Source organism: Triticum urartu, chromosome 7 (assembly GCF_003073215.2).
Source record: "Triticum urartu cultivar G1812 chromosome 7, Tu2.1, whole genome shotgun sequence".
NCBI classification, from domain to species: Eukaryota; Viridiplantae; Streptophyta; class Magnoliopsida; order Poales; family Poaceae; genus Triticum; species Triticum urartu.
In genome coordinates this window covers 138,052,459-138,077,574 of record NC_053028.1, presented here as the reverse complement: position 1 = coordinate 138,077,574, position 25,116 = coordinate 138,052,459, and the positions used below count along the sequence as shown (strand labels likewise).

At 43.4% G+C, this 25,116-nt stretch overlaps 1 protein-coding gene across 1 annotated transcript; it reads right to left on the bottom strand.

Annotated features, from left to right (window-relative positions):
* Positions 1–235: 235 nt before the first annotated feature.
* LOC125521494 (HVA22-like protein a) lies at positions 236–5,192 on the bottom strand. Its single transcript, XM_048686547.1, has 6 exons — positions 4,919–5,192; positions 3,682–3,708; positions 3,450–3,572; positions 1,238–1,478; positions 724–866; positions 236–615 (listed from the first exon to the last, which is right to left on the bottom strand). The coding sequence occupies exons 1-5, from the start codon at positions 4,972–4,974 to the stop codon at positions 729–731; spliced, it is 585 nt and encodes a 194-aa protein (XP_048542504.1). The 5' UTR covers positions 4,975–5,192; the 3' UTR covers positions 236–615; positions 724–728.
* Positions 5,193–25,116: the final 19,924 nt, after the last annotated feature.

The following is a 25,116-nucleotide window of genomic DNA, read 5'->3' as shown; positions in this document are numbered from 1 at the left end:
CTCACTTGCCTTGGCCGGTAGCTTGAAATAAACGCTAATGTTTAAAACATCAGTTTTCTTTTTTCTAAGCACCTACACGCTTTGTATTGTGGTCTGTGCATGACCTAATAGGCTCGGTTAAAATTTCATGACCCAAATATTGCACACAGAAAAAAAAACTTCTAATTGTATTTAATGCCTAGGTCAATTTCCTAAGTATGCAATATGAATTTAATGAAAAGTAACTACAGCTTGGTAAAGAGTACAAAGCTGCATTTTTCATAACTTAGACATAACAAAAATAAATAAATCTTTGCGCTCATTTGAAGTTCTTAATTCTAAAAAAGTCTTCAGAATGTTTTAAACGCACAACTTGCCCGCACTAACACACAGGAAATCGCTATGTTCGAAGCAAGCGATGTCTAGTAGAGGCACATAATCAGTTTGTCTAGCCAAATCTGTTACTAATATGCAAGACAACATTACATCATCTGGGAACATGTCAATGCTGGCGCCTATATACAAGAATTCAGCCGTCACATAGTTCTTGTGGTACCAATTACGATTTGGTAGACACATCATGCAATCCTCAAGCGCGTGCGTGGAAAGCTCTTCATCAGGCAGAATCCAAGAAGACTGCATGAAAAGTAGAATTGCATCTTTGTAAGGAAGAGCCTTCTCTACTAATCATAACGCAAATCTAATTTGGCATTAACATCCAGCTTGTAAGTACACTTTGCTAACCTGATTTAGTGTCGGTAATTTTTATCGTAGAATGGATTTTCACCCCATGAATCTCTCTCAGCCTTGCCCATCTTTTCAGCTTCCGCCTCCTGCAAGATTGACCGCCTCGTGCTCCTAAACTTTGAAGGCTTTGTACTTGTAGACTGAAAAGAGTAGATAAATTAATTGCACTAGCTAGAAGGAAGATAAAACATATAGAGGGGAAGTACAATTTATGTAAGTGTAGCAATTGAACTATCAGCACGCTGGTGCAAGAAAACCTGCAAGTCAATGCTATACAATGCAAGCATTCAAAAGAGTGAGTTAATCAGCTAGTTATGTTGCTTCACTTACAGTAAAAATGGCATGATTCATAAACCAGTAAAAATGACGTCACAGTACTACGCAGACTAGCATGAAAGAAGGACAAATATCACATAAATGACATAAGCAGGAATATAGAAACACTCCAATAGATAAACATATGATACTAAAGTAATGCATTTGCAAGTATTTTAGCCGACAACAGGAATACCTTGCTAATTAGCTTCTCAAACGCTTCCGGTCCATTTAGTTCAATATATTTCTCAGCGGCTGAGAGTACGTCATCAGATTTACTCAACTTCTCCTTCCTTGGGACGTACCAGATGTTGACTATTTGGCGATTCACAAACATTGGCCGTGCAAAATGCTCGTAAACATAAGCAGCACCATTGAAGCAAGGAAAGACTAGCCAGCAGTTGAAGAACAGTTTTCCATAGGGCCAGAATGGAAGCCTTAAAAAAAACAATGTTAAGAAGGTAAGAGGAATATTTAATCTAGTATATTAAGAAACTCCAGCTTGCAGAGGTAAGAGGAAATTTTAACCAAAGCCGTCCAATGATCAAGGGTAATTCTGGTTACAGGATTTTTTTTTACTTATGCAAGTTATTTCTGATGCGTTGAAAACGAAATGTTTTGTCTTTTAATGTAAAAAACACACCTATGTTTCTTCGTTCATACCATAAGAATGGATTACAAATTATACTACATACACAATGATCGATATACTCCCTCCTTCCATCTATATAGGGCCTAATGCGTTTTTCGAGGTTAACTTTGACCAAATGTTAGAGCAATAATACTCCCTCCATTCCCTTATACAAGGCCACAACCAAAATTACATTTTGCATCAATACAAGGCCACCAACAATAACCGAGGCAAAAAATAATGAAGTTTCTTCGTACTAGCAACTATCTAATACTTACATGCATGTAGTCATAATGACACTTAGCTACTTACTTCCCATTCATTCGTTGCATGCTTGTGGCGTATTAATGATCCCGATTAACAAAAAGAAAAGTTGACTTGAAAAGCAGTCATTAAGTTTTATCTTGGTACCTGTAATATGAGTTTGTGGCCTTGTATAAGGGAATGGAGGGAGTATATGACATGCAACTTACACAAAGCATATCGTCAAATTCGTATGTGAAAGGAGCTTTCAATGATATAATTTTCACATTATGCATGCCATGTACTATAGTCAAAATCTTGTCAATAGAATGGAAGCCTTCAAAAAACAATGTCAATAGTCAAAGACGTTCTTAAAAATGCATTAGGCCCTATATAGATGGAAGGAGGGAGTAGCAAAATTTCAGTTTCAAGTTGTTAATATTTGTTGGCGAGGACATTCTTATTCTTCTGTGCCATACATGTAGATCATGAATTGAATCAAAGATGCAAAGTAGCACTAGCACGTGCAACATCCGTCCAGGTTGTATTTTGAACTTGAAGCATAGCAGTAGCACATCTGGCCCATTTTATCGACAATGGATAGCATTCTGTTCTTATACTACCTACCTAAGTGCTTTCAAAGTTCCGTAAGTATCAAATGGTTGTGTTAGTGATGCCATGTAAACTAAAGTAAATAGTATGCACTGGAGACACTAGCAAGGAAACGAAAACTAATATAGAATTAATACAACAAATTACCTCCTTATTTCCTTATTAACCATGGTGCTTTAGTTATGTATCGTTTCCCTCCAGACTTATATTGAGTGCAAAGTCTACGACAACCTTACGAGGTAATAGTAGGTATGAACCATTAGGTTACATAGGATTAACGGCTCATACTAGTTTGATTGCAGTCTTATAATTTCTCTCTCAGGAAAGCATATCTGAACATCAATTCGCCTTGTAATAGGATTGATGACTCATATTAGTTTGACTCTAGTAAAGGGCAGCCCGGTGCACGTAGCTCCCGCTTGCGCAGGGTTCGGGGAAGGGTCCGACCACTTTGGGTCTTTTGTCGCAGTCTTTCCCTACATTTCTGCAAGAGACTGTTTCCAGGACTCGAACCCATGACCTCATGGCCACAAGGCAACAGCTTTACTGCTGCACCAAGGCTCCCCTTCCGTTAGTTTGATTGCAGTCTTATAAAAGAAGACATTATTGCAGTCCTATAATTTCTCTCTTATGAAAAGATATGTGATCATCTATCCGCCTCTTGGTGCATCAAATAGTTATATTCAGGTATCTCCAATGATTTTAGCAACAAATAATGAATAACACAAAAAAACCAAGAAAAGCATAAAAGGGAGCACATTGAATCAGGGCCAATTCTTCTCTTCATCTTTTAGTGTTACAGCTTTCACTACTGGAAAGTAGAAATTATGAGGAGTGCCACCAACACTGAACATTTTGGGGTATTTAAGGTCTAAAATTCTAAAATATAGTGTATCTGAAGAGCCAGAAAAGTGATGTTTACCATTCAAGTATCGGAGCAAAAGTGAGCTCAAACAAAGTGATAAACGAGTACAGCACCCAGTAAGTAAGCCATTGCTGATCATCTACTTGAGATTTTGTTTCAATTGCTCTCACAGAAGCATATCTGCAAACAGTGTTAACAGAGAAAATGTGGAAATTACAACAGTGGAAATCAGTACCAAGATGAAAAGAGGTAAGTGAATCATGAAACTGAGGATAATGGTAATACTTACAGAGGATAAGCAAGCGAAACTAGTGGCCTGCAAAGAGGAACCAAGATTAAATTGGAACTAAAAGCACTTAGGTATAGCATTTAGAATCCCTAAAAAAAGTATAGTATTTAGAAAAATATCCTAGTCCTGAAGCTAAAGGCATCACACAGACATAGAGCCAGCTATGTCTCTCGGAGAATACATGATAAGACGGCATTATCATTTTTAAGATGAAATATGTTTATTCTTAACAGTTAACCCCATTGTCTGTACTGACATGACAACAATGCAGACAAGCTACTGCACCAACAAAATGTATTTAGCTCCGCAAGATTGTAGCAGCACATGACAGCAGATCCAGTAGTTAAATTGAGCAGAGTTTGTATAACACCGAATTCAAGTTATATCCTGAACACCAATCACTCTCTTCAAATAGACCCGCAGCATTGCTTCCTCCTCTAGGCACGGCTACATTTGCACTGGAGATATAAACGTGTCCCGGACAGAGGAATCGGTATATCTGTCCTTAACTTCCTATTATCCCCACAGCACTGGGGCATACAGATCAGCAAGACGAGCATTAAGTTGCGCAACACAAACTGCTGTCAGCAGTCAGCACCACGTGGTTGGTAATCTCTGTGGAAGCATCAAGCATACAGCTAGTCCAAGATGCAAACATAAACAAGTACTCCACTTGATGCTCTCAAAGAAAGCATCAAGATATCACGCAGAAAACCCCAACTTTGAAGCTAGGGCTTTGAAGTAGCATATTTTCCGTTGCCACTCTCAGAGAAGGAACCAATATAAGGACACGACAAAAAAAATCCTAACTTTGACACTAGGGCTTTGAAGTACAGTCGGATTATTTTTTTCGACCGACACTCTCAGAGACAGCATCAATATAAGGAAACAGGAAAAGAAATCCTAACTTTGACACTAGGGCTTTGAAGCAGGGCATTTACATTTTCTTCCGCCAGCAAGATCCACATGACCCACACGCATTTGCTCACCCTTACCCCGGGACAGCACCTACGAATCGACCGCTCCAAGATTCTCGCACATCTTCGCCACAAAACCCAAGCCCCAAGCGCAGCCTACCAGGCTAACGACATGAACGGCAGATCCATGACATGAGGAAACCGCAGCAACGATGAATCCCCCCAAACTAATCGACCAGTGAACCAATCGCCGGGCGAGGATGCAGCCTTGAACCAGAGCAAGAAAGGGGGAGGGGAAGGGAAGGGGGAGGAGCCCGTACCCGGCGAGGACGTCGAAGTTCTTGGCCAGCACCTTGAGGAAAGATCCGGACCCCATCCCTCTCGCACTCCCCTCCTCCTACCCCTGCTGCTTCCTCGACTCCACTCGCTCCCCCCTCCTGGGTTCCGCAGTACTAGCACCTACTACTACCCTAGTGCGGCGCCGTCGGGGCGTGCGCACAGTAGTGGGAGCAGATTCCTCTTCTTTGCGAGCCGTTGGTGTTTGGTGCACGCGCTTTCTTCTTTTTCACTCGTCTTTTCTCTGGTTTACTTTCTCGCTCTCGTTTTCTTTTCTTTATTATATACGCGAGATACTCTTCGGCATCTTTTCTGAGACGTTTCTCGCTCCTTGCGTATGGCCGACCGCCCTGTGCCGGGACGCCGACGGCTCTTGGGTAGCGGCCACCGCAGAAGGTTCTAGAGTACTTCCATCGTTCACTGGCTGGTAAGGTGGGCTCATTCAGTTTGGCCCATCAATGAAAATGTGTGGATTTCAGTGCAGTTTTGGCCCGTTAAGTCTTGTGAAAGCATAACATATCTAAAGGCCATCGGTTGCAGAAGATCTTAATCTGCATAATATCATAGTTGCATCTGATAGGCAAGAAGTGGTTAACGATATCAATAGGGGGACGAGGGGCCCCAATGCTGGTATAGTGCATGAAATAATAGGTCGTAAGAATAGTTTTCAGTTATGTAATTTCATTCATAAGCGTAGAACTACAACTATGAGGCTCATAAACTTGCCAAGTTCTTTTGTAACCTAGATTCAGGTAGACATGTGTGGTTGGGGAATCCTCATGACCCAACAGTTGTACCTACGAACGTTGCTTTGGAATAATAAAGTTTGGTGAGTTTTTCTCAAAAAAAAAATCTAAAGGCCATCGGAATTTTTACTTTTCTATCTAGCTAGGATTACTTTTCTGGCAAACCCAACGCTGGTTAAGGGCGATTTTCCTAACCAGTGGGGCTGGCCCATTTATCTGTTTTAATCTGTAGGTTTTTTTTCTTCGGTTTCCGAAAACGCAAAAGAAGTGCGTGCAGTGTGAGTCGAACCGGCGACCTCCTGTTTTTGAGGTGCAATGCACTAATCACCCCGCCACACAACCTCATCTGATATTGTTCATATTTCTCTTTTTTTATTAATTCTACTTTTTCTTTCCTTTTTCCTTTTTCTTCTTCCTGGTTCGATGAACTTTTTGGCGAAATTAATGAGCCTTTTTCAAAAAGTTGTTGAATTGTTTTTCAAATTTTGATGTTTTTTTTTCAAATTTGATGAACCTTTTTCATATTTGATGAACTTTTTTCAAATCAATGAACTTTTTCTCAAAATCGTTGATTTATGTTTCAAATTTGATGAATTTTTTTCTAATTCAATTAACTTTTTCTCAAAATAGTTGACTTTTGTTTCAAATTTGATGAACTTTTTACAAATTTGATGATTTTTTTTCAAATTTGATGAATTATTTTTAAATTGACAAACTTTTTCCATTTTTGTGAACTTTTTTTAATTGATACAAACCTTTCTCAAATTTTGATTTTCTTTCAATACGTGGTTTTTGTGAATGTTTTTTCAAATTTATGTTTTTTTATTCAAATAATTTATAGCTGGTATATAATACTACTATATGTTTAATGTTTGTACTAAAAAGAAAGGTCAAATAGTGTTGTTTCCTCTAATAAACAACAAAGTGAGTTTGTCCTAGTGGTTAACATGTCTGGCATTCAAATTGGCGGCCAGAGTTTGATTCCTAATCCAGCCGAATAAACTTGGAGTTTTTTCCTTCGCGTTTTGCCTTTCACCAGTTTGCTACATCACTACTAGAAAAAGAGCTATAGCTAATATGAACATTAATGATGCACCATGTATGTGGTGTGCCACTGCTATATAGAGTGACGCACCAGATACAAGTGCGCCATTAGTGTCCTCATTACTAATGACGCACCAGACACACGGTGCGCCATTACTAGCAAATTTTTTTTCAAAACTATTAATGGCGCACCAGGGCACAGTGTGCCATTACTAGTTTTAACTAAACTAGTAGTGGTGCACCACACTCTCCGTGCGCCACTACTAACAATTTTCTTTTCAAAACTAGTAATGGCGCACATTTGTGAAGTGCGTCATTACTAGTTCAAACTAGTAATGGCGCACTACAATCACGGTGCGCCAATACTAACAATTATATATTTTTTTACAAAACTAGTAATGGCGCATCCCTAACTGGTGCGCCATTAGTAACCATGGCGCATTTTTAGGTGGTGTGCCATTAGTAACTTGAGATCAGCTAGATATTTTGGACAGCCACCTACCACACTCATTTTCCCCACTTCATTCTCTCCACCTCGTCCTCCAAGCTTGTCTCAGCTGCCTCCTCCTCCTCATCTCATTTGCACCATAGATTCACTCAAATTAAGTGGTTAAATTACATTTTTTTGATAGGTAAGTAAGGGGAAAGCTTTCTTTATGTTGTAGATCTACTTTTTTCTCCCTCCAACAACGTGCACATGCACTTTTTATGGCCTACCTAGATCTACGTATGTTTGTGGTGTTGCATATGTTTGTGTTTGCAGGTACCGGTATTTGAAATGCGATAGTTGCCAATATTTTGCCGGAATGTTGATTCATTTTCGTTTCGGCGAGAATTTGGCACGATGCATTCTTTTGATCCTATTTTTAGGCAAAGTCATGCCAAATTTTTTCTTGGTTCTAAAATATTGTTTTGCTCTACCCTGCCGGCGACCATGGTCTGCACGATGACCGAAGACATCGTGAATAGGTTTTTGAGCTCCGCGAAGGCCGAGATGCTTCAAAAGAACGAGACGGAGATAAAATGTCCGTGTCGAAAAATGCAAGCTGAAGAGCCTTATTGCGGACCCAGATTCCGGACAGGTGCGGGACCACCTGCTCTTGCGTGGTTTCATGGATGGCTATCGGTGGCAAGGTGATGAAGATGACTATGAAGTCGTCCATGGGGCCGGGCAAGAAATGAGGAAGGGCGGGCGAGAAGACGAAGAATCTCCAGGACATGATCACGACGGTGATGCTGTACATAGTCATCATGTAGAAGATGCCAGACATGATGATGAGGAAGATCAAGACGAAGGGCATGATCATGAAGATGAAGATGCCGGAGCAGACGACGATGGACTATCGATGGGCTGGGTGCAGGACCCTCATATTCAAGAGCTGCTTCTCAAGCAGACGGATAACGCAAGAGCTGCAGCCCGAGAGAAAGCCAAGCTGGATCAACTGGAGATAGACGTGATTACTCCATTGTATGAAGGATGCAGGCCCGAGGATACCCGCCTGAAAGTAACGCTCATGGCTCTAGAGATGAAGGTAAACACAAAATGATCGACGCATGCTTCGACGAGAACATGTCGTTCTGGCACGAACGTCTTCCCAAGGGGAACAAGTGCCCGACCAGTTTCGAGGAGGCGAAGAAAATTGTGTGTCCTCTGGATTTACCGCACGTGAAATACCATGTGTGCATGAACAATTGCATCATTTATTGGGACAAGCACGCGGAGTCTACCATATATCCGGTGTGCGGCGTCACTCGATACAAGAAGAGGAAGAAAGCTCCTCGAAAAGTGGTGTGGTACTTTCCGATCACTCCTCGTGTGCAGCGGTATTTCACGGACCCTAAGCTAGCAAAGCTCCTGCATTGGCACGGGGATAGGGAGGAGAAGAAGCGAGAAGATGACGGAAATGATCCGGAGATAAATAAAAAAGACAAGATGCTGAGTCACCCTAAGGATGCGAGCCAGTGGCAAGCGTTGAACTTTGAACACCCAAAATTTGGGGCCGATCCAAGGAACATCGTGCTGGGCGCGAGCATCGATGGAGTCAATCTGTTTGGCTGCCAGAGAAGCACACATAGCACCTGGCTTGTGTTTGTGTGGATGTACAACCTTCCCCCCTGGTTGTGCATGAAGAGGAAGTACATTCACGCGAGTATGCTAATTGAAGGGCCGAAACAACCAGGGAACGACATCAATCTGTATCTGGGGCTGCTGAAAGAGGAGCTAGACACCCTGTGGAAAACACCAGCCAATACGTGGGACGCCGTAGAGAAAAAATATTTCCTTATGAGAGCCGCACTGCTCACGACGGTGCACGAGTATCTCGGTTACGAATATCTCGCGGGGCTGGTGGTCCACGGATTTTCTGGATGCATCAGGTGCATGGATGACACAACATATCGCCAGCTAGATAGAGATCCCGGGTCTTCGAAAACCGTGTTCATGGGACATCGAAGGTGGCTTTGCGACAATGACCCATGGAGAAAACGCAAGGATCTGTTAGATGGTGAAACCGAACCCCGAAGATGCCCGCGTACGAGGAGCGGCGAGGAAATAGACGAACTGTTGAAAAATTGGAAAGATTGCCCACTGCCGGGAAAGAAGCAAAAGGAGCCAGAGCCGGGAAAGAAGCGAAAGGCGCCAGAGCCACTGCTGAAGGTATGGAAAACGAGGTCTGTTTTCTCGGACTTGCCGTACTGGAAGATCCACCGTGTGCCTCACAGCCTTGATGTCATGCATATCACGAAGAACGTGTGCGAGAGTCTGCTTGGTACCCTGCTCAACATGCCAGAGAGGACCAAAGATGGGCCGAAAGCATGGGCAGACTTGAAATCAATGGGCATCAGGGAGGAGCTTCACGCTAATGATGATGATGATGAGGCTGTTGGAAATATGCCCTAGGGGAAATAATAAATTAAATAATAAATTAGTTATTATTATATTTCCTTGTTCATGATAATCGTTTATTATCCATGCTATAATTGTATTGATAGGAAACTCAGATACATGTGTGGATACATAGACAACACCATGTCCCTAGTAAGCCTCTAGTTGACTAGCTCGTTGATCAATAGATGGTTACGGTTTCCTGACCATGGACATTGGATGTCGTTGATAACGGGATCACATCATTAGGAGAATGATGTGATGGACAAGACCCAATCCTAAGCATAGCACAGATCGTGTAGTTCGTTGCTAAGCTTTTCTAATGTCAAGTATCATTTCCTTAGACCATGAGATTGTGCAACTCCCGGATACCGTAGGAATGCTTTGGGTGTATCAAACGTCACAACGTAACTGGGTGACTATAAAGGTGCACTACAGGTATCTCCGAAAGTGTCTGTTGGGTTGGCACGAATCGAGACTGGGATTTGTCACTCCGTGTAACGGAGAGGTATCTCTGGGCCCACTCGGTAGGACATCATCATATGCGCAATGTGACCAAGGAGTTGATCACGGGATGATGTGTTACGGAACGAGTAAAGAGACTTGCCGGTAACGAGATTGAACAGGTATTGGATACCGACGATCGAATCTCGGGCAAGTAACATACCTAGACAAAGGGAATTGTATACGGGATTGATTAAGTCCTTGACATCGTGGTTCATCCGATGAGATCATCGTGGAACATGTGGGAGCCATCATGGGTATCCAGATCCCGCTGTTGGTTATTGACCGGAGAACGTCTCGGTCATGTCTGCATGTCTCCCGAACCCGTAGGGTCTACACACTTAAGGTTCGGTGACGCTAGGGTTGTAGAGATATTAGTATGCGGTAACCCGAAAGTTGTTCGGAGTCCCGGATGAGATCCCGGACGTCACGAGGAGTTCCGGAATGGTCCGGAGGTAAAGATTTATATATAGGAAGTACTGTTTCGGCCATCGGGACAAGTTTCGGGGTCATCGGTATTGTACCGGGACCACCGGAAGGGTCCCGGGGGTCCACCGGGTGGGGCCACCTGCCCCGGGGGGCCACATGGGCTGTAGGGGGTGTGCCTTGGCCTATATGGGCCAAGGGCACCAGCCCCAAGAGGCCCATGCGCCAAGAGATGAAAAGGGAGAGTCCTAAAGGGGGAAGGCACCTCCGAGGTGCCTTGGGGAGGATGGACTCCTCCCCACCCTTGGCCGCACCCTTCCTTGGAGGAAGGGGCAAGGGCTGCGCCTCCCCCTCTCCCTTGGCCCTATATATAGTGGGGAAAAGGGAGCAACCAATCTAAGGCCTGGCGCCTCCCTCTCCCTCCCGTGACACATCTCCCTCCTCCCGCAGCGCTTAGCGAAGCCCTGTTGGAATCCCGCTACTTCCACCACCACGCCATTGTGCTGCTGGATCTCCATCAACCTCTCCTCCCCCCCTTGCTGGATCAATTGCTGGATCAAGGCATGGGAGACGTCTCCGTTCCGTACGTGTGTTGAACGCGGAGGTGCCGTCCGTTCGGCGCTAGGATCATCGGTGATTTGAATCACGACGAGTACGACTCCATCAACCCCGTTCTCTTGAACGCTTCCGCGCGCGATCTACAAGGGTATGTAGATGCACTCTCCTTCACCTCGTTGCTGGTTTCTCCATAGATAGATCTTGGTGATACGTAGGAAAATTTTGAATTTATGCTACGTTCCCTAACAGTGGCATCATGAGCTAGGTCTATTGCGTAGATTCTATGCACGAGTAGAACACAAAGTAGTTGTGGGCGTTGATTTTGTTCAATATGCTTGCCGTTAATAGTCTTATCTTGATTTGGCGGCATCGTGGGATGAAGCGTCCCGAACCAACCTTACACGTACTCTTACGTGAGACCGGTTCCACCGACAAACATGCACTAGTTGCATAAGGTGGCTAGCGGGTGTCTGTCTCTCCTACTTTAGTCGGATCGGATTCGATGAAAAGGGTCCTTATGAAGGGTAAATAGCAATTGGCATATCACGTTGTGGTTTTGCGTAGGTAAGAAACGTTCTTGCTAGAAACCCATAGCAGCCACGTAAAACATGCAAACAACAATTAGAGGACGTCTAACTTGTTTTTGCAGGGTATGCTATGTTATGTGATATGGCCAAAAGAATGTGATGAATGATATATGTAATGTATGAGATTGATCATGTTCTTGTAATAGATGATCATGGAGCCCCAAGATGGAGATCAAAGGAGCTACATGATATTGGCCATATCATGTCACTATTTGATTGCATATGATGTTTATCATGTTATGCATCTTGTTTACTTAGTACGACGGTAGTAAATAAGATGATCCCTCATTAAAATTTCAAGAAGTGTTCTCCCCTAACTGTGCACCGTTGCTACAGTTCGTCGCTTCGAAGCATCACGTGTTAATCGGGTGTGATAGATCCTTTCGTTCACATACAACGGGTGTAAGCAAGATTTACACATGCAAAAACACTTAGGGTTAACTTGACGAGCCTAGCATGTGAAGACATGGCCTCGGAACACAGAGACCGAAAGGTCGAGCATGAGTCGTATAGAAGATACGATCAACATGAAGATGTTCACCGATGTTGACTAGTCCGTCTCACGTGTTAATCGGACACGGCCTAGCTCACTCGGATCATGTAATCACTTAGATGACTAGAGGGATGTCTATCTGAGTGGGAGTTCATAAGATGAACTTAATTATCCTGAACATAGTCAAAAGGATTTTGCAAATTATGTCATATCTCACGCTTTAGTTCTACTGTTTAATTATGTTCCTAGAGAAAATTTAGTTGAAAGTTGATAGTAGCAATTATGCGGACTAGGTCCGTAAACTGAGGATTGTCCTCATTGCTTCTTAGAAGGCTTATGTCCTTAATGCACCGCTCAGTGTGCTAAACCTTGAACGTTGTGTGTGGATGTTGCGAACATCTGACATACACGTTTTGATAACTACATGATAGTTCAGTTAAACGGTTTAGAGTTGAGGCACCAAAGACGTTTTTGAAACGTCACGAAACATATGAGATGTTTTGAGGGCTGAAATTGGGATTTCAAGCTCGTGCCCACGTCAAGAGGTATAAGACCTCCGACGATTTTCTTAGCCTACATACTAAGGGAGAAAAGCTCAATTGTTGAGCTTGTGCTCAGATTGTCTTAGTACAACAATCGCTTGAATCAAGTGGGAGTTGATCTTCCAGATGAAATAGTGATGGTTCTCCGAAGTCATTACCACCAAGCTGCTAGAGCTTCGTGATGAACTATGATATATCAGGGACATATATGATGATCCTTGAGATATTCGCGATGTTTGACACCACAAAAGTAGAAATCAAGAAGGAGCATCAATCGTTGATGGTTGGTGAAACCACTAGTTTCAAGAAGGGCAAGGGAACAAAGGGATACTTCATGAAATGGCAATTCAGCTGCTACTCTAGTGAAGAAACCCAAGGTTGAACCCAAACCCGAGACTAAGTGCTTCTGTAATAAGGGGAACAACCACTGGAGCAGAATTACCCTAGATACTTGGTAGATTAGAAGGCTGGCAAGGTCGATAGAAGTATATTGGATATACATTATGTTAATGTGTACTTTACTAGTACTCCTAGTAGCACCAGGGTATTAGATACCGGTTCGGTTGCTAAGTGTTAGTAACTCGAAATAAAAGCTACGGAATAAACGGAGACTAGCTAAAGGTGAGCTAATGATATGTGTTGGAAGTGTTTCCAATGTTGATATGATAAAGCATCGCACGCTCCCTCTACCATCGAGATTGGTGTTAAACCTAAATAATTGTTATTTGGTGTTTGCGTTGAGCATAGACATGATTGGATTATGTCTACCGCAATACGGTTATTCATTTAAGGAGAATAATGGTTACTCTGTTTATTTGAGTAATACCTTCAATGGTCTTGCACCTATACTGAATGGTTTATTGAATCTCGATCGTAGTGATACACATGTTCATGCCAAAAGATAGTAATGATAGTACCACCTACTTGTGGCACTGCCACGTAAGTCATATCGGTATAAAATGCATGAAGAAGCTCCATGTTGATGGATCTTTGGGCTCACTCATTTTTGAAAAGTTTGAGACATGCGAACCATGTCTATTGGTGTATGTACATGAAGAAACTCCATGCAAATGGACCATTTTGTACTCGCTTGATTTTGAATCACTTGAGACATGCAAATCATGCCACATGGGCAAGATGACTGAAAGCCTCGGTTTCAGTAAAATGGAACAAGAAAGCAACTTGTTGGAAGTAATACATTTTTGATGTGTGCAGTCCAATGAGTGCTGAGGCATGTAGTGGATATCGTTATGTTCTTACTTCACAGATGATTTGAGTAGATGTTGAGTATATTTACTTGATGAATCATGAGTCTGAATTATTGAAAGTTTCAAATAATTTCAGTGTGAAGTTGAAAGATCGTCGTGACAAGAGGATAAAAGATCTATGATATGATCATAGAGATGAATATCTGAATTACGAGTTTGGCACAAAATTAAGACATTGTGGAAATCGTTTCACAACTAATACAGCCTGGAACACCATAGTGTGATGGTGTGTCCGAACATCATAACTGCACCCTATTGGATATGATGCATACCATGATGTCTCTTATCGAATTACCACAATAGTTTATGGGTTAGGCATTAGAGACAACCACATTCACTTTAAATAGGGCACCACGTAATTCCAATGAGATGACACCGTATGAACTATGGTTTAGAGAAACCTAAGCTGTCATTTCTTAGAAGTTTGGGGCTGCGATGCTTATGTGAAAAAGTTTCAGGCTGATAAGCTCGAACCCAAAGCGGATAAATGCATCTTCATAGGACACCCAAAACAGTTGGGTATACCTCCTGTCTCAGATTCGAAAGCAATAAGGGATTGTTTCTAGAATCGGGTCCTTTCTCGAGGAAAAGTTTCTCTCGAAAGAATTGAGTGGGAGGATGGTGGAGACCTGATGAGGTTATTGAACCGTCTCTTCAACTAGTGTGTGGCAGGGCACAGGAAGTTGTTCCTGTGGCACCTACACCAATTGAAGTGGAAGCTTATGATAGTGATCATGAAACTTCAGATCAAGTCACTAACAAACCTCGTGGGATGACAAGGATGCGTACTACTTCAGAGTGTTACGTAGTCCTGTCTTGGAAGTCATGTTGCTAGACAACAATGAACCTACGAGCTATGGAGAAGTGATGGTGGGCCCGGATTCCGATAAATGGCTCGAGGCCATATAATCCGAGAGAGGATCCATGTATGAAAACAAAGTGTAGACTTTGGAGAAACTACTTGATGGTCGTAAGGCTGTTAGGTACATATGGATTTTAAAAGGAAGACGGACAATGATGGTAAATGTCACCATTAAGAAAGCTCGACTTGTCGTTAAGATGTTTTCCGACAAGTTCAAGGAGTTGACTACGATGAGACTTTCTCACTCGTAGCGATGCTAAGAGTCTGTTGGAATTATATTAGCAGTCACTGCATTATTTATGAAATCTTGCAGATAGGATGTCAAAACATTGTTTCCTCGACGTTTTTCTTGAGGAAAGGTTGTATGTGATACAACCAGATGTTTTTGTCAATCCTAAAAGATGCTAATAAGTATGCAAGGCCCCAGCAATCCTTCTGAGGACTGGAGTAAGCATCTCGGAGTTGGAATGTATGCTTTGATGAGATGATCAAAGATTTTGGTGTATACAAAGTTTATGAGAAACTTGTATTTCCAAAGAAGTGAGTGGGAGCACTATAGAATTTCTGATGAGTATATGTTGTTGACATATTGTTGATCAGAAATGACATAGAATTTCTAGAAAGCATATAGGGTTATTTGGAAAGTGTTTTTCAATGGAAAGCCTGGATTAAGCTACTTGAACATTGAGCATCAAGATCTATAAGGATAGATCAAAACGCTTAATAGTACTTTCAAATGAGCACATACCTTGACATGATCTTGAAGGTGTTCAAGATGGATCAGTCAAAGAAGGAGTTCTTGCCTGAGTTGTAAGGTATGAAGTTAAGACTTAAAGCTCGACCACGGTAGAATAGAGAGAAAGGACGAAGGTCGTCCCCTATGCTTAAGACGTAGGCTCTACAGTATGCTATGCTGTGTACCGCACCTGAAGTGTGCCTTGCCATGAGTCAGTCGAGGGGTACAAGAGTGATCCAAGAATGGATCACAGGACAGCGGTCAAAGTTATCCTTAGTAATTAGTGGACTAAGGAATTTTCTCAATTATGGAGGTGGTAAAAGAGTTCGTCGTAAAGGGTTACGTCGATGCAAGCTTAACACCTATCCGGATAGCTCTGAGTAGAGATGCCGGATACGTATAATGGAGCAACAATTTGGAATAGCTCCAAGTAGAACAGTTATTTGGAATAGCTCCAAATAGAACGTGGTAGCTACATCTAGGAGATGACATAGAGATTTTTAAAGCACACACGGATCTAAAAGGTTCAGACCCGTTGACTAAAACCTCTCTCACAAGCAACATGATCAAACCCAGAACTCATTGCGTGTTGATCACATAGTGATGTGAACTAGATTATTGACTCTAGTAAACTCTTTGGATGTTGGTTACATGGCGATGTGACCTGTGAGTGTTAATCACATGGCGATGTGAACTAGATTATTGACTCTAGTGCAAGTGGGAGACTGTTGGAAATATGCCCTAGAGGCAATAATAAATTAGTTATTATTATATTTCCTTGTTCATGATAATCGTTTATTATCCATGCTATAATTGTATTGATAGGAAACTCACATACATGTGTGGATACATAGACAACACCATGTCCCTAGTAAGCCTCTAGTTGACTAGCTCGTTGATCAATAGATGGTTACAGTTTCCTAACCATGGACATTGGATGTCGTTGATAACGGGATCACATCATTAGGAGAATGATGTGATGGACAAGACCTAATCCTAAGCATAGCACTAGATCGTGTAGTTCATATGCTATAGCTTTTCTAAATGTCAAGTATCATTTCCTTAGACCATGAGATTGTGCAACTCCCGGATACCGTAGGAATGCTTTGGGTGTATCAAACGTCACAACGTAACTGGGTGGCTATAAAGGTGCATTACAGGTATCTCCGAAAGTGTCTGTTGGGTTGGCACGAATCGGGACTGGGATTTGTCACTCCGTGTAAACGGAGAGGTATCTCTGGGCCCACTCGGTAGGACATCATCATATGCGCAATGTGCCCAAGGAGTTGATCACGGGATGATGTGTTACGGAACGAGTAAAGAGACTTGCCGGTAACGAGATTGAACTAGGTATTGGATACCGACGATCGAATCTCGGGCAAGTAACATACCGCTAGACAAAGGGAATTGTATACGGGATTGATTAAGTCCTTGACATCGTGGTTCATCCGATGAGATCATCGTGGAACATGTGGGAGCCATCATGGGTATCCAGATCCCGCTGTTGGTTATTGACCGGAGAACGTCTCGGTCATGTCTGCATGTCTCCCGAACCCGTAGGGTCTACACACTTAAGGTTCGGTGACGCTAGGGTTGTAGAGATATTAGTATGCGGTAACCCGAATGTTGTTCGGAGTCCCGGGTGAGATCTCGGACGTCACGAGGAGTTCCGGAATGGTCCGGAGGTAAAGAATTATATATAGGAAGTGCTATTTCGGCCATCGGGACAAGTTTCGGGGTCATCGGTATTGTACCGGGACCACCGGAAGGGTCCCGGGGGTCCACCGGGTGGGGCCACCTGCCCCGGGGGGCCACATGGGCTGTAGGGGTTGTGCCTTGGCCTATATGGGCCAAGGGCACCAGCCCCAAGAGGCCCATGCGCCAAGAGATGGGAAAAAGGGGAGAGTCCTAAAAGGGGAAGGCACCTCCGAGGTGCCTTGGGGAGGATGGACTCCTCCCCACCCTTGGCCGCACCCTTCCTTGGAGGAAGGGGCAAGGGCTGCGCCTCCCCCTCTCCCTTGGCCCTATATATAGTGGGGAAAAAGGAGGAGCAAACCAATCTAAGGCCTGGCGCCTCCCTCTCCCTCCCGTGACACATCTCCCTCCTCCCGCAGCGCTTAGCGAAGCCCTGTTGGAATCCCGCTACTTCCACCACGCCGTCGTGCTGCTGGATCTCCATCAACCTCTCCCTCCTCCTTGCTGGATCAAGGCATGGGAGACGTCTCCGTTCCGTACGTGTGTTGAACGCGGAGGTGCCGTCCGTTCGGCGCTAGGATCATCGGTGATTTGAATCACGACGAGTACGACTCCATCAACCCCGTTCTCTTGAACGCTTCCGCGCGCGATCTACAAGGGTATGTAGATGCACTCTCCTTCACCTCGTTGCTGGTTTCTCCATAGATAGATCTTGGTGATACGTAGGAAAATTTTGAATTTATGCTACGTTCCCTAACAGAGGCGAAGCAGGACACGGAAAGTCGTCGCAAAGGCAAAAAGGCCAAGAAGACCGAAAATGACTACCCTCCCGTGTGCTTCACTCTAAGTCAGGAGGAGATCGAGCAGTTTTTCACCTGCCTCGTAGGAGTAAAACTTCCTTACGGTTACGCGGGGAAGATAAGCAGATACCTAGACTCAGCGAAGCAGAAGTTCAACGGGATGAAGTCTCACGACTGTCACGTGCTGATGACGCAGATACTTCCAGTTGCAATCCGTGGGATCATGGACGTGCACGTCCGTGAAACGCTATTTGGCCTATGCAACTTTTTCGACGTCATATCTCGGAAGTCAGTTGGCGTGAGGCAACTCAGAAGGCTACAGGAAGAGATCGTGGTGATACTATGCAAGCTTGAGATGTACTTCCTGCCCGCATTCTTCGATGTTATGGTGCATCTGCTGGTCAATATCATGGAGGATATCATCCAACTCGGGCCGACGTTCCTGCACAGCATGTTGCCGTTCGAAAGGATGAATGGTGTCATCAAAGGATACATTCGCAACATGTCACGTCCAGAGGGAAGCATAGCCAGGGGCTTTCTGACCGAAGAGTGCATCTCCTACTGCACGAATTATCTAGGCATCGAGAACCCCGTTGGTCTGCCCGTCAACAGGCACCTCGGCAGGCTCGCTAGATGGGGTCACCGTGATGGTCGCCGCGAAATGCATGTCGACTTCGAGGGTCGACTCGCCGACTTTGAAAGAGCAAACCTAGATGCGCTACAACACATAGACGTGGTCGATCCTTGGGTGGTAGAGCACAAAACCTTTATTGAGAAGACGTACAATGACCGAGGCCAACAGAGGACGGATGGAGATATAATCAAAGAGCACAACTCATGTTTCACGCGTTGGTTCAAGGAGAAGCTTCCATCGTACCCTTTACATGAGGATTCTTCCACGGAAGAAAAACTCATATTCGCCTTGTCATAGGGCGTTGAGCACAACCTGATGACTTATGAGGCGTACGATATCAACGGCTACACATTCTACACCGAGGACAAGGACATGAAGAGCGGTGGTTATCAGAACTCCGGGGTAACGATGGAATCCTACACCGGTAACGACAAGGACAGATACTACGGAAGGATCAAGGAGATATGGGAGCTGAGCTACGCTGGAGAGAAGGTCCCGATGTTCCGTCTCAGATGGGCCAAGAGCATCCTAAAAGAAGACCGGTATTTCAACACCATGGTTATACCCGAAGCCAAATCCAAGACCGCGGGCGCAAACGTCACCGCGAAAAATGAGCCATGGGTACTGGCTTCCCAAGTGGACCAATGCTTCTTCATTACCGACCCGTCAAAGCCCAGTCGTGTTGTCGTGAGGAGAGGCAAAAGGAAGATCATCGGAATGGATGGAGTCGCCAATGAGCAAGACTTCGACAAGTACGGTGACCCAAAGATGGAACATGACGACGATGATGAAGTGCCATACACCACAAGAAGAAGCAGGACCATGATACGTCTCCAACGTATCTATAATTTTTGATTGCTCGATGCTATATTATCTACTGTTTTGGACATTATTGGGTTTTATTATCCATTTTTATATTATTTTTGGGACTAACCTATTAACTAGAGGCCCAGCCTAGAATTGCTTTTTTTTGCCTATTTTAGGGTTTCGAAGAAAAGGAATATCAAACGGAGTCCAAGCGGAATGAAACCTTCAGGAACGTGATTTTTAGGAAGATTATGATCCGGGAGACTTGGACCCTACGTCAAGAAAAGAAACAGGAGGCCACGAGGTAGGGGGACGCGCCCACCCCCACCAGGCACGCCCTCCACCCTCGTGGGCCCCCTGTTGCTCCACCGACGTACTCCTTCCTCCTATATATATCCACGTACCCCCAAACGATCAGATACGGAGCCAAAACCCTAATTCCACCGCCGTAACTTTCTGTATCCACGAGGTAGGGGGAAAGTCTTGTTGAACTTGCTGTAAAAAACAGAAACTTTAGCGCTCACGAGAACTACTGCCATTTTTATTTGGATAGTGCTATTTAGTTAATTATTTCTGCAGATGATTAATAGATAAATACCTCACGTCCAGCAATTTATTTTAGAATTTTTGGGGTTCCAGATCTTACGCTAGCTACAGATTACTACAGACTGTTCTGTTTTTGACAGATTCTGTTTTTCGTGTGTTGTTTGCTTATTTTGATGAATCTATGGCCAGTAAAATAGTTTATAATCCATAGAGAAGTTGGAATACAGTAGATATAACACCCATATAACTAAATAATGAGTTCATTACAGTACCTTGAAGTGGTCTTTTTTTTCTTTCGCTAACGGAGCTCACGAGATTTTCTACTTTAAGTTTTGTGTTGTGAAGTTTTCAAGTTTTGGGTAAAGATTTGATGGATTATGGAACAAGGAGAGGCAAGATCCTAAGCTTGGGGATGCCCATGGCACCCCCAAGATAATCTAAGGACACCTAAAAGCCAAAGTTTGGGGATGCCCCGGAAGGCATCCCCTCTTTCGTCTACTTCTATCGGTAACTTTACTTGGAGCTATATTTTTATTCACCACATGATATGTGTTTTGCTTGGAGCGTATTTTATGATTTGAGTCTTTGCTTGTTAGTCTACTACAATCATCCTTGCTGTACACACCTTTTGAGAGAGCCATACATAATTTGGAATTTGATAGAATACTCTATGTGCTTCACTTATATCTTTTGAGCTTTATAGTTTTGCTCTAGTGCTTCACTTATATCTTTTAGAGCACGGTGGTGGATTTGTTTTATAGAAACTATTGATCTCTCATGCTTCACTTAGATTATTTTGATAGTCTTAAATAGCATGGTAATTTGCTTAAAATCCTAATATGCTTGGTACACAAGATTAATAATAAAACTTTCTTATGAGTGTGTTGGATACTATGATAAGTTTGATACTTGATAATTGTTTTGAGATATGGAGGTAATAATATCAAAGTAGTGCTAGTTGAGTAGTTGTGAAATTGAGAAATACTTGTGTTGAGGTTTGCAAGTCCCGTAGCATGCACGTATGGTAAACGTTATGCAACAAATTTGAAACATGAAGTGTTATTTGATTGTCTTCCTTATGAGTGGCGGTCGGGGACGAGCGATGGTCTTTTCCTACCAATCTACCCCCCAAGGAGAATGCGCGTAGTACCGAGGTTTTTGATGACTTGTAGACTTTTGCAATAAGTATGTGAGTTCTTTATGACTAATGTGAGTCCATGGATTATACGCACTCTCACCCATCCATCCTTGCTAGCCTCTTCGGTACCGTGCATTGCCCTTTCCCACATTGAGAGTTGGCGCAAACTTCGCCGGTGCATCCAAACCCCGTGATATGATACGCTCTTTCACACATAAACCTCCTTATATCTTCCTCAAAACAGCCACCATACCTACCTATTATGGCATTTCCATAGCCATTCCGAGATATATTGCCATGCAACTTTCCATCATTCCGTTCATCATGACACATTCATCATTGTCATATTGCTTAGCATGATCATGTAGTTGACATTGTATTTGTGGCAAAGCCACCGTTCATAATTCTTTCATACATGTCACTCTTGGTTCATTGCATATCCCGGTACACCACCGGAGGCATTCATATTGAGTCATCTTTGTTCTAGTATCGAGTTGTAATCATTGATTTGTAAATAAATAGAAGTGTGATGATCATCATTATTAGAGCATTGTCCCAAGTGAGGAAAAAAAAAAAGAGAAAGGCCATAAAAAAGAGAAGGCCCAAAAAAAGAAAGGCCATAAAAAAATAGAAGGCCCAAAAAATGAGAGAAAAAGAGAGAAGGGACAATGTTACTATCCTTTTACCACACTTGTGCTTCAAAGTAGCACCATGATCTTCATAGTAGAGAGTCTCTCATGTTACCACTTTCATATACTAGTGGGAATTTTTCATTATAGAACGTGGCTTGTATATTCCAACAATGGGCCTCCTCAAGTGCCCTAGGTCTTCGTGAGCAAGCAATTTGGATGCACACCCACTAGTTTCTTTTGTTGAGCTTTCATACATTTATAGCTCTAGTGCATCTGTTGCATGGCAATCCCTACTCCTTGCATTAACATCAATCGGTGGGCATCTCCATAGCCCATTGATTAGCCTCGTTGATGTGAGACTTTCTCCTTTTTTGTCTTCTCCACATAACCCCCCTCATTTATTCTATTCCACCCATAGTGCTATGTCCATGGCTCGCGCTCATATATTGCGTGAAAGTTTATAGGTTTGAGATTACTAAAATATGAAACTATTGCTTGGCTTGTCATCGGGGTTGTGCATGATGAGAGCATTCTTGTGTGACGAAAATGAAACATGACTAAACCATATGATTTTGTAGGGATGAACTTTCTTTGTCCATGTTATTTTGAGAGGACATAATTACTTAGTTAGTATGCTTGAAGTATTATCATTTTTATGTCAATACGAACTTTTGTCTTGAATCTTTCGGATCTGAATATTCATACCACAATTAAGAAGAATTACATTAAAATTATGCCAAGTAGCACTCCGCATCAAAAATTCTCTTTTTATCATTTACCTACTCGAGGACGAGCAGGAATTAAGCTTGGGGATGCTTGATACGTCTCCAACGTATCTATAATTTTTGATTGCTCCATGCTATATTATCTACTGTTTTAGACATTACTGGGCTTTATTATCCACTTTTATATTATTTTTGGGACTAAACTATTAACCGGAGGCCCAGCGCAGAACTGCTGTTTTTTGCCTGTTTTAGGGTTTCGAAGAAAAGGAATATCAAACGGAGTCCAAATGGAATGAAACCTTCGGAAATGTGATTTTCTCATCACATAAGATCCAGGAGACTTGAACCCTCCATCAAGAAAGCCACGAGGCGGCCACGAGGGTGGAGGGCGCCCCCCTAGGGTGCACCCCCTGCCTCGTGGGCCCCTCAAAGCTCCACCGACGTACTTCTTCCTCCTATATATATCCACGTACCCCCAAACGACCGGGGACTGTATCCATGAGATCCCATCTTGGGGCCTGTTCCGGAGCTCCACCGGAGGGGGCATCGATCACGGAGGGCTTCTACATCATCATCCAAGCCTCTCCGATGAAGGGTGAGTTGTTTACTTCAGACCTATGTGTCCATAGTTAGTAGCTAGATGGCTTCTTCTCTCTTTTTGGATCTCAATACAATGTTCTCCCCTCTCTTGTGGAGATCTATTCGATGTAATCTTCTTTTTGCGATGTGTTTGTTAAGACCGATGAATTGTGGGTTTATGATCAAGTCTATCTATGAATAATATTTGAATCTTCTCTGAATTCTTTTATGTATGATTGGTTATCTTTGCAAGTCTCTTCGAATTATCAGTTTGGTTTGGCCTACTAGATTGGTTGTTCTTGCCATGGGAGAAGTGCTTAGCTTTGGGTTCGATCTTGCGGTGTCCTTTCCCAGTGACAGAAGGGGCAACAGGGCACGTATTGTATCATTGCCATTGAGGATAACAAGATGGTTTTTTTTATCATATTGCATGAAACTATCCCTCTACATCATGTCATCTTGCTTAAGGCGTTACTCTGTTTTTAACTTAATACTCTAGATGCATGCTGGATAGCGGTCGATGAGTGGAGTAATAGTAGTAGATGCAGAATCGTTTCGGTCTACTTGTCTCGGACGTGATGCCTATATACATGATCATACCTAGATATTCTCATAACTATGCTCAATTCTGTCAATTGCTCAACAGTAATTTGTTCACCCACCGTAGAATACTTATGCTCTTGAGAGAAGCCACTAGTGAAACCTATGGCCCCCGGGTCTCTTTCTCATCATATCAATCTCCATCACTTTATTATTGCTTTGCTTTTACTTTGCTTTTACTTTTTACTTTGCATCTCTATACCAAAAATACCAAAAATATTATTTATCATCTCTATCAGATCTCACTTTCGTAAGTGACCGTGAAGGGATTGACAACCCCTAAGCGCGTTGGTTGCGTTGAGCTATTGTTTTTGTGTAGGTATGAGGGACTTGTGCGTGGCCTCCTACTGGATTGATACCTTGGTTCTCAAAAACTAAGGGAAATACTTATGCTACTTTGTTGCATCATCCTCTCCTCTTTAGGGAAATCCAACGCAGTGCTCAAGAGGTAGCAGCCACCACTGATGATGGCAGCGCACGCACAGATGGCAGCCAACCGAAGAGGCAACGGAAGGACCGGCGCCCGAACGTGCTCGGCACTGTCAAGGAGGAATTTACTGAAGTGTCCTCCGAGGGGCATCCAACGGCGCCCCCAGAAATAGTCAAGGGGTACGCGGGACAGCTCGGGTGCATTATCCGGAGCACCGTCTCGATCAACACCGAGAACCTAAGGCATCATGACCAAGGGAATTTGCGCAACCTCCTCTTCACGAAGCTGCACGAATGATACAAGTTCCCCGGGGACTTCGCAAACACACGCCTCTCAGGGAATAAAGTGAACAGTGCCGCCCTCACGAAGATGAGCACGGCCCTCGCTACTTGGAGAGCCTCGGTGAAGAGCATGATTGAAAAAGGTGATAGTTATGAGAAGATCAAGGAGAAAAATCCTTCGATCAACGAAAATGACTACCGGGAGTTCAAGATCAAGTGCGAGAGCAACGCATCTGCGGAATCAAGTCAGTGCGGGAAAGAGATGCGGGACTTGAACTTAGGGGTCCACAAACTCGGTCCCGGCGGTTACAGAGTGGCGGAACCTATATGGGACAAGGAGGACGCCGAGCGTGCCGAGCAAGGCCTACCGCCCTTCTTCGAGAAATACCGTGACAAGCAGACCAGGAACTATGTCAGGGCCCGGTACAAGATTGACCCGGTAACCAAGGAGCTTACCATGGATCCGAAGACCAAGGCGCTTGAGCATGTTCTGGTAAGGAATACACCCCGCGTAATTAGCTCCATATGGTTGCATTCTAATTAACGAAGCCAAATTTCTAAATGGTTCACGTTCCTTCCGCAGGACACTGAAAGCAGTAGCGCGGGGTCGTCTCAGAGCTCCTCTTTCGACACCCCTTTAAATAGGGCGTTGAACGTAATGAAAA